The sequence below is a fragment of the Nicotiana sylvestris genome, chromosome 2 (genome assembly GCF_000393655.2).
Source record: "Nicotiana sylvestris chromosome 2, ASM39365v2, whole genome shotgun sequence".
NCBI classification, from domain to species: domain Eukaryota; kingdom Viridiplantae; phylum Streptophyta; class Magnoliopsida; order Solanales; family Solanaceae; genus Nicotiana; species Nicotiana sylvestris.
In genome coordinates, this window is record NC_091058.1 from 16,288,552 (window position 1) to 16,299,070 (window position 10,519).

At 34.7% G+C, this 10,519-nt stretch overlaps 2 protein-coding genes across 2 annotated transcripts; one reads left to right on the forward strand and one right to left on the reverse strand.

The window, feature by feature from the left end:
- Positions 1 to 521: 521 nt before the first annotated feature.
- On the reverse strand, positions 522 to 5,128 carry LOC104226334 (BTB/POZ domain-containing protein At3g50780). Its single transcript, XM_009778305.2, has 2 exons — positions 3,781 to 5,128; positions 522 to 1,793 (listed from the first exon to the last, which is right to left on the reverse strand). The coding sequence occupies exons 1-2, from the start codon at positions 4,414 to 4,416 to the stop codon at positions 819 to 821; spliced, it is 1,611 nt and encodes a 536-aa protein (XP_009776607.1). The 5' UTR covers positions 4,417 to 5,128; the 3' UTR covers positions 522 to 818.
- Positions 5,129 to 9,438: 4,310 nt separating this feature from the next.
- LOC104226333 (uncharacterized) lies at positions 9,439 to 10,489 on the forward strand. Its single transcript, XM_009778304.2, has 3 exons — positions 9,439 to 9,807; positions 9,916 to 10,212; positions 10,315 to 10,489. Exons 1-3 carry the CDS (start codon positions 9,675 to 9,677, stop codon positions 10,392 to 10,394), a joined length of 510 nt encoding a protein of 169 aa, XP_009776606.1. The 5' UTR covers positions 9,439 to 9,674; the 3' UTR covers positions 10,395 to 10,489.
- Positions 10,490 to 10,519: the final 30 nt, after the last annotated feature.

Here is a 10,519-nt window from a genome sequence, read left to right on the forward strand (position 1 = left end):
TTAACGGCTACATTTCCTTTTTAGGAGAAAAAGGAAAGAGATAACAAGCACATGAACTACCTTTATTTCTTTTCGCTCTTCCAAACTAGAAAAGCATATTGCATGGTAAAGGCTGAGTAAAATAGTTAATTATTAACTGAACCTTATTATGCTAACAGATTTCTGCACAACTAAATGAGACATCTGGGATCGGACGAAGCCAAATAATGACGATCAGGATTCAGGAACATGCAAAAAGGGGTTCAAATGGCTCTGGACTTTGATTTTTGCATGAGCTTTTAATTTCTTTTTTGATTAAGTCAACAAGAAATCTGAATGAGCGTTAAAAAAAAAACAAAAAGACAAAATTAAGACAAATCTTTTTTGGTAACCTTATCATATCAAATAACACAAAAAAAAAAAAAAAAAAAACAAGCAACTTGGCCGTCAGAGAGAAACCTGAACCCTGAAAGATGAACCCTAAAATAATATGTTACATTAGCCATGGACTCTTGGACTCTATGAAGAGAGGAAAGGTCCTGTCAGAAAATTTGATTCCAACTATAAATTAACACAACCAACTTGTATTACATACCTGTTACAAAATCACTAACACACCAAATTGGACAATTGAAATGATATTCCAAGATTTACATGATTCACAAAAGGAATTCTTGGAATCAGTTAGACCTTATACGACTGAGCAGCTTATCCCTTCATTTAGGAAGCCGTTCTTAAAACACTTTACACCATTGAATTTTACAACCTCATGCTTTCTTGATTGCATAAGAACAAAAACACTGATCTTCAACAGTTACCAGTACATAATACATCAGCTTCTAATGTTCTGTCACCTTTGGAGTCACCAAGTGGTCTAATTGGCGGGTATTTCCTGACTCTGCATATGGTCTGACAAAAGTCCGACGCCACCAGACTTCAAATGCTCTCTGAAGATTTGGACAATTATCACCAGACTTGAGGAAACTACCTAACCAAGAAAGTAAAATGCTCTGCTGCTCCTCTAGAGGTAGTGTTAGGATTGTTCTGCCGATTCCTTCCTCCACTACCTTACGGTCAAATGACCTGCAACCGTGCTGCAACCAGCTGTAGTCATTGATCAATGGCTGTAACCAGGTCTGTAACAATAGGTTACGCGTGTCCTTTGATGGCAGAAGTTCCCCTCTTCCTATTCCTACAAAAAGCCTTGCTGTGATGCAGCTAACGTGGTGGCGAGACACAATAGGTAGTTTTGTATGCAGAGAAGCCAACTCCTGCTGGCTAGCCCACATTACCGCAAACTCATCTGCTGCTTGCCTGTCGGTTAAAATTTCAAGCATCCACGAGAGGTTATCCGCCTCTAGAACCATCTGCTTCACTACTGGTTCTCTGCAATCACTGGAGTTGTTGCTAAACTCAGGTTCAGCTGCTTGTTTGAACAGACTCAATACTGAATTCAGGCAGCTTGTACACGAGCCATAAATTATTTCATAATAACTGTCAACTGAGTTAGATGAACTTGGAAGACTGTTATTCTCCCTGAGGAGCTTCAGTACTATGGATTTCATTTCACGGCGACCTCTCTCTTCATTACTTTTGAGCACCAGTTCTAGGATGTGAGAGAAAGTGTCCTTATGAGGCTTAGAAATATCAGATGACACCCTTTTTAACACAGGGGTCACTCCGATTCCCTCACTCTGCAGCCGTAGGACTGATGAAACAACTTTCTCCTCTTCTTCTTCCCCAACCCATGGTACTGCTTCCAAATACTCTAAACATGACTGCATGCATGATTTAAATCCAAGTTGTTCTGCTACCTAAAATGCAATTCTGAGTTAGGAATTGTTTACTATTTCGGAAGATAAATCTTCATAGGAATAACCAATTACCATGATTAATGAAGATATAAGAATGATTTGCATGTAAAATAAAATTGAGAGTCTACGAATTCAGAGGGAATATTCAAGAAACTAAAATATTGAAGCTTCAAGGATTGTGTAAGAATATGTCGAAAAGGTCACTAACGCTGGGTAAGGAATTGGTTCGATTTCGTTCCATTTAAAACAAGAATATTAGTAGTAATGCGATAATAGGAGCAGAAAATATTCCTTTCATGATGCTAATATCATATTATAGTTAATAGCGCAGCATTTGATGAACCCCCACTGCTGTTGATAATTGAATGTCACAGCATACATACCTATCCTCTTAGTCAATTAGCCTATCACAGAAAGACAAGACATTCAAATTATCCGATGTTTTTGATTTGCACCGGGTGTCCAAGTCTCTAAGAGCCCCGACTAATCCCGGGGGTGCACAGGCCCTCGGCAAGGAGTTTCCCGCAAGTACCATGGTTAATTCAGATTTTACCCAGTCCAATGGCCCTCAGAAATGAGTTTCGAACTTGAGACCTTGAAAGGGAGCAAACTCCAAGGCTCAAGTCAATTGCCACCAGGCCAACCCCTGAGGGATACATTCAAATTATCCGATGTTATTTATGCAACAACTACTACACCTCAATCAAATGTATGTTAGTTTATACTACACAAATATCAACCATATAGGCCAACTCACCACATCTGTGCGAGCATTCTGAGGAAACTCAAAAGAGTTTTTAACACTATGTAAGACCTTCCTATCGTATCTGATATAGCCTAGCATTTAGTAAACGCCTATTGCAGTTGACATTTGAATGTTATATGTATATACCTATCCGTAATCAAATAGCCTATCATCGTAACACGTGTAACTCAAACTGTCTGATGTTAGTTTATACAACTACTTCGCCTCAATCAAATATCTGACATTACATTATACAGCAAGATAATCAACCATATTTCCCAACTCTTGGACATCTCTGTGCAAACTTTCTGAGGGAGCTTAAAAGAGTTTTTAACACTAGAACTTCCTATTAAAGCAATCATTGAATTTTTAACCACACATACAAGCAAGAACCCCATGCTTGCATTAAAGACACAACTCCCAACACCTCCCCAAGAAAAAGGTTTTCGGACAAAAAAAACTGATTTTTTAGCCTGAATATATAATTCAATGAGGTTTTCATATTGAATTCTTTAGTGTTATCTGGCTGTAATCTGCAACCATGTCACACTTAACAACAAAAACAAAAAATTGTTTCCTGCATCAGTAAACAGTAGCAGAGTACCATGCATCAGATGGAGTTGTGAGAGCGTTGGGGCAGTCTAAATTTCTCTCACCGGCTTGAGCACATAGTACGAGAAAGCGAGAGATTATTTAGAAGCTTTCTTTTTAGTATGCTACTTTGTTCCACTCATGTTTCTAGATATCAGCATCCTAAACTGATTACCAGTATCATCTACTAGCTAATATAATCAAATCTACACTATATGAAGTATGCTGATCAGCAATGTAAGTACCAGAGAGCTAAGTTGATGTTTCCAATAATATGTACTCCAAGTCGCAGCCATAGTTTGAAGTGAAACAAGCCAGGAAAATCAGAAATTGCTTTTAAACAGTTTATGCCTTCATCTTTAAGCAACTTTCAATAAGTTTGTTGATCACTCTAAACATGTGGAAGCACAGAGATATGGCAGGTATACAGCAATATAGCATATTTGATTTACATTTACAAAATGAAACAATGGAACTTTGTGGGGACTTGTTGATTTAAGTTAACTACTTGCATCAACAAAACATTAGGCAGTTACTTTTTCTCAGCAAAAGAAAACATTAAGCAGTTACTCTAAAATATAAGCAGCAGTTCTAGTGGAAAAACTCAGACACATATACAAAGGGAAGTCCATCCCAAGATCTGCAAATTACCTTGATAATACGCAGAACACGAGAAACACTTTGTTTGATCAGCCGCTGCTTAAATTCTTTGCAATACATGAGGCCGACGGTTTCAACATATATCTCAACATCCTCACAATCATCAATTTCAATGCAAGGAAAAACCGGCTGCTGTTCTGATATTTTATTAGCAAAATAACTGCTATTTTCCACCAGAATATTCTTGTGAACATTCAACTTCACAGTGAACCCCTGCTTTCCTAGCAAGATCACCCTGAGATCACTAGTTCCCGGTTCACCAAACTCAATCGATACTTTCCTTGGTACATTTTCAACCTTTGAACGAGGCGTTCTCTCTGCAGGCACCGATGCACTAACGACAGGTGTATCAGAACTAACACCTCTTTTGTCATCAGAAATAATACCTGCCTTAGGTGCTGCACTAGCCGGTCTTTTCTCAGTTACTGAAGTTTGTTTCTTGTGAACCGGGTTTTGGGATGGAGGAACAGGAGATTTGGGCTTGTTTAAAGGATTCTGTGTTTTGAGGCTCTTCTGAAAAACATTGGGAGAGGGACAACACCAGAAACCCTCTGGGGTCACAGCAATTGGAACATTCCTAATTTTGGTTTGGCCTTGTTCTACCTTTCTAACTCTAATTTCAGCCATTCTTGGCAAAACTCAAAGCACAATTAATTCACTTATAATGGCATTTCCAATGACAACAAGACTGGACACCTAAAGACTAAACAATGGCTTCAACGTCCACTATATGTTATCAGGTTGATAACTCAGAACTGAGAAACTATTTGATTATAAGAATGAAAATATCAGGATTGTGACAAAACATCAAAAGACCTCATTTTTCCTCCTTCTAAACCAATTCTACTGCAAAACTTAACAATAAAGAAAAAAAAGTTTCTTTCTTTATTAATCTGAAAGAGGACAGCAAACAAAAGATTAAACCTTTAATAGTATAGGTCTCAAGAAACAAACACAATTACAAAAAAGAAAGAATTTTTGAAACTCACCAGTCCCAAGAGCTTCTTAAAAAGCAGGAGAAAGGGATTCTTGAAACACCCAACTCGAGGAAATTGTTAAAGAAAAGAACAAACACTCACCTACAAACAGAAGAGCTATATCTGAGAATTTTTTGAAACTCAATATCTATCTTCAATTTTAAGAGTCCAAGAGAGCCACTGAAAATGATTGAGTGTAGCTTTGATGTCAAGCATCAAGGGAACCACTAAAACAGAAGATTTAACAGAGTGGAATGATGAGTTCCTATATGTTTATATATATTTTGGAATTTTAAATTAAATAAAAAAGAATTGGGGTCCAAATGAAATATAAAGAAAACACGACACAAAGCGAGAGTGATGGCTTATGCGCTGTGTTTTGCAACTTTATCGCTTTGTCTCACTGATGATGCTTTTCTTTTTTTTCTTTTCTGTTTTAATGACACTGTACGTAGTTGTGGGTCTGAGAATTTTATCCTCTCTCTCACACAGACACACACTAAGAAGAGACACTCTTTGTCTCTCTACAACTGAATGATCAAACGAGACAGGCATGCATTTGGGTTGTCTTCTCAAAGTCCTAATCTTGCTTTTGCTTTTTTTGTTTTTTCTTCCTCATTTTTTTTTTAGAAAAAAAAAAAAGATTTTCTCTGTTTGCTTTTCTGGGTCTTTGCAGGATTGATTCTCCTTAAATTATTAATATAAAAAGAATAGGAATTTTGAGAAAAGGAAATCACTATCGTTTTCAAACAAAACATGTACATTGAAGTTAACGAAATGACAATATTAGCCTCAGGGCCGGCTCTAATGTAGATCCAAGTAAGACTTTCCCTTAGCCCCCCAAATTTTGAGGGTTTAATTTTTTAAAAATAATATATTAAAAAAATAATATTTAGCACTTTTTGTATAAAAATAGAATTTTGCTATAACAGTTGCCTCAAAGAAAAAAAGTTTTCAAGATTATAATTGATAAAATCTTACCTAAGATTGACAATGTCTCGAGATAGATTAAATTTGTTGGCTATATTATCAATTGAAAAGAAATTATTAGAGGAAATCGATTAATATAAAAAATAATTTTTATAAAAAAAATTAGGCTTCACATTAACTTTGGAGACCACACATATGTTTGAGCCACCCCTGATTAGCCACGAAGCATCTCCAAAAGTAATATTATAAGACCAGATGTAATAATCCTAATCGAATTTAAGTTTTATATATGTGTAAAATTCTTCATTATTAATTAAGTTGATTGTTGAAATCAAGATTTTTATTAAGGAATGTCAAAATATAAAAAATTCAATACATAAAAAAAACTACAAAAATTCAATAATATAATATATGTGCATAAAATAAATGATTTCACCTAGTAACACTGTATTTTTCGATAAATTAAAAGGGTATCATTTAAACGTGACTCCGACACAACCTACAAATAACTTCGTACTAAACCTAATATAGTAAACCTCGTAAATAATATAACAACCTACTATATCTAGTTAAATTACAGAATCAATTAGTAGAAGTGTATATAACTAAAATTCCAATTGTTTTTGTGTGGCGGGGTGGGGGTGGAGCGGTAATTTGGGCATCTTGATGTTGAGAAAAATGAAAATGGTACACAACTTTGCCGTAGGGATAAAGGAAAGAAATTAATGGATGGAACTCCAAGAAGTGGACTTATATGGGGTACCATTAATTTTTCCTTTTATTAAAAGCATCTTTGATTCTTGACTATTGAAATCTGCATGTGGGTATACGTAAAGCAAAGCTTGCCATTTCTAGTTTTGTGCCCTTTCTTTGTTGAAAATAGCATTAGTTGTATTGGTATTGAGTAAGTTTTGACCAAGGGAAGAGGGAACTTAATACTAGTAAGCATTAAGCATAACAAGAGAGAGGTATTTAAAGTTGACAATATCAAAACCATAGTTTTGGTTTCTTTTTCCAACTCTTTTCTGTCTCTACCCACTAACTACTAAAGAGTAAAGTCCGTAAAAATTAATTATCATTTGTACGTATGGAGTAATTGACATAAAGATGACTTTTGTCATGATTGGAGTTTGGCCAACAAACTCACTACTCGACAAATATTATTGCCACTAACATCAGTTACTGCTTAATCTTAGTTGTTTATCATAATGGAGTGGGGCTAGCAACTTGGCGCTTAACTGGGATAGATTATAGACTCATTGCATACGTTACTGCCAGAGAGGAAAAATGGTTAAAAGAAAATAGTTAACCAATATTATTCACTAAAAATTTAGTGAATTTAATAATGAACTTTTTAAAAATGGGGTAAATATGGATAAGAACCATATTATTCATTTAGAAAATGGATAATCCATGAATAACTATTGAGTTTAACTTTTACATTTATAAAGCCTCAAATTGTGGGTTCCTCAAATTTGGGAGATTAGGAATTCTCCCAAAAATGATCATATTCAAGAAGCCATGAATAATTTTTTTATCCGTATTAAATATGGATCGAGTCAGATAATTTATCCGTTTTTTCATTATCCATTTTGACGCGTCTCATATCTGACTCGACCCTTTTGGCACCCCTAGTTATTTTGACTCATTCCCCCAACTACCTTAAAAAGTAAAAAATTACTTATCAACTCAAATATTTAAATCTTAGCCGTTAGTAAAAAAAAAAAAAAAAAAAGTGAGATCACGAATCAATAGGACAACGCAATAGTAAAAGAGGGTGCAATGCATAGGGCTTTTAAACTTTGTTTCCAAGGAATATGAAAAGAGAATAGGGGAAGGGGACCAATGTTATCTTTAGGAACATGCGCTATGGCTTGTTGGGCAAGTGCAATTATAGGATGTGCAAAGTGATGATGACTATGTGGGTAGATTTTTTATATTATGTTATAATATATGTTCTTTATACAACATTTCAGTCTAGACTGTTATTACAAAAATATGATTGTAGTTAGAGAATGAGAAAAATGAAGCAGGCATGTTGTTATCATGAATAGCAGTGTCCAAAAAGAAGTCCATACCTAAGCCTAAGCATATATCACTTTGATATAATATTGACCCCATTTATTGGCATTTTCTATCATTCTAATTATAACTCTAATTCTTTTGTATGCTACATGTGGGGTGTGGTATCTTACAAAATCTGTGTGCCTCACTTGAAAACAGCCTTACTTAACCCCACCTTCATCGTGGGAATGGACTTTGTTTAAGAATCTGATGATATTCCTGTGTTGGCGGAGGACACATATGCTTAGAGCTTTAGTTTATTAGCCAATTATTTTTAAATACCCTAGATCACATTGCCTTTCTTTGTTTTCAATTTTAGATTCCAAATCTTTTTTCGATAAATAGATGTTCATCTTCTAATTGATTGTATTCAAAAACCATGTAAAATAACCAAAGAAAAATGAATTTAATTTTTAAACAAAATATTGGCGTTTAAATTAGCAAGAGGATATAAAATTAAAATAGCACAGTCTAGTCAGTTTTCGGACTGATCATTCAAAATTAGTAAGCGTTTGTCAAGTCATTGAAAAATAGCCACTATTTTGCTGCAACAGAGACCGGTCCAGCATAATATACTGGAGTTCGATGCACCTGTGTATGAACTTCCAGCATATTATGTTGGACCGGTATACTTTGCTGGCTCCAGTATATTATGCTGGACCGGTATATTATACTGAAACTTTAGTATATTATGCTGGAGTATTTTTTCGGATTTTGAACAGTGCTTTCGTTCAGATTTATCTTTACATGAAAAGTGGCTAAATTTCGATTACTTTTGAAACGGTGGCTATTTTTGAATGACCACTTATAAATCTGGCTATTTTTGAATTTCTCCCGGATATAAATTACACTTTGAGCCCGTATGGCCATGAAATTTTTTCACTTGTTTTCGAAAAAAAATCACTTTTTTCGAAATCAGTGTTTCGTTATAAAATTTTCAATTTTCACTTGAAGATGAATTTTAGAATTTTTCGAAAATTTGAAAAACTCCAAAAAGGTGTGTTTCAAAATTTTCGCTCAAATCACTCACAAAAATTCAAAAACAACCCAAAGTTATATTCTTTTTTTTTTTTGGTAAATAAAGACTTTTAATTATAAACATAGTTCTTAATAGTCATTGCAACATGAGATTTGCCTAGGCCACAAGGTGCCTATTCCATCTCTACCAAAAACTGAAATAGCAAAAGCGGGGGATAATAATACAACGTTAAATTAGCAAAAGAGTCCAAGTTGCATCCATTCTTGGCTAATCCAAAGTTATATTCATGTTCAAACACAACTCTAATTTTCAAATACCATTTTCACTTGAATTTTTTTTTTTTCGGAATTTTACAATTTCTTATGTCCAAACGCCCACTTAATTTAGCAATATCACCATTATTAAATAGTATACTACCTGTTATCGCAAGAATAAAAGGAAAACTGCTTTTGTTTCTTTGTTCTCTAAAGAAAAGGTAGTGCAATTAGTTTCAGTTCTAGACATAGATGAAAGAAAGTCAAAACATAAAAATTTGGTGAAAGTGAATAATCAACATTTCTTGGAGAATTATTAGAGAGGAGCAGGTTCCTTATAATCCTTTATTGACAGTTAGCTTTGTCAATTATTCTAAGGCCATGGAAGTCAATAGAGAAAGCATAGTCTGAGGCCAACTTACATTAACTAGTGATTCATGTAAAACTGTTGAGAGAAATGAGGAAAATTAAAAACAAAAAAAAACTCCAGAACACAGAGAGAAACAAACAAAGTAGATGTAAAATCCTAGTCAACTTCATAACATAATAAAATAAAGTTTTTGTTATTAATGAAGAGTAGGACAACTTTTGCTGAATTTACTCTTAGATGGATTGGGCTAGATAGAGCCACAACTGCAAAAGGAAAGTCAATGCTTTACGTGAATAACAATAGATCCAAACATGGAAGCAGAATCATCTTCTCAAAAACCTCATATGCAAATGGCAGCAACAAGAATTTCAGTTTCTAGCTGCCCTTCACTTTTAATGGCCTTCCTTTTTGCTTTGTCTGCCTCTTTCCAATTCAATGATCCTGGTAATCCTGTTCTATTTTCTTTTAGCTATTTCTCTTACTCTTATTGAGATTCCCAAGTGTTTCATCAGTAGGTTTTTTTTTTTTTTGAGGGATTTTCCTTGGTTTCAGATTGGTATTTGTGGTTTCCTCTATATGCAATGGCTTGCCTTGTCAACATGGTCAATGGAGTCCCTAAAGTCACAAAAACAGCCAAAATTGCACTCTTGATGGGAATCATCTTATTCCTCAAAGTTGTCATTGAAGATGTTCGTTTTCATCAAGGAATAACTGGACTTTGGTCGTTCGATATGAGGGAAAGAGTTGTGAGGGAAAAGCTTGGAAGTGGACTAGTTATTCTTTCCATGTCTTTACAACTGCTAAAATCAGACATTAATAATCCCTCACTTGCAAACCATGTTGAATTTGGTAATTTTCCTAAATGTCTTATAATTTTTTTGTTTGATTCTCGTATGGGTATTAGTTTTAGCTTTTTATTCTATTGCTTGTGCATCTGTTTTTTTATTGCAGGACAATCGATGTTGGTTGCAATAGGTTATGGCCTGTCCGTTGCTTTCTTCTTATTCTCAAAGCCAGAAATGAAGTTTTAATCTCACTGTCCTCTTCCCTTTTGTAAATACAAGTAATAACAACTCCCACAGTGTACTCATCCTTCACATAAAGTATATACTGTCCTCTTTGAACAGCAATTTGTAGAGATTTAACATCCTAACTG

Coding starts and splice junctions, on each gene's coding strand:
- LOC104226334 (XM_009778305.2), bottom strand. CDS start 4,416: ATGGCTGAAATTAGAGTTAGAAAGGTAGAACAAGGCCAAACCAAAATT. Junction 1,794..3,780: donor GTGTTCTGCGTATTATCAAG/GTAATTTGCAGA, acceptor ATTGCATTTTAG/GTAGCAGAACAACTTGGATT.
- LOC104226333 (XM_009778304.2), top strand. CDS start 9,675: ATGGAAGCAGAATCATCTTCTCAAAAACCTCATATGCAAATGGCAGCA. Junction 9,808..9,915: donor TTTCCAATTCAATGATCCTG/GTAATCCTGTTC, acceptor CCTTGGTTTCAG/ATTGGTATTTGTGGTTTCCT. Junction 10,213..10,314: donor TGCAAACCATGTTGAATTTG/GTAATTTTCCTA, acceptor TTTTTATTGCAG/GACAATCGATGTTGGTTGCA.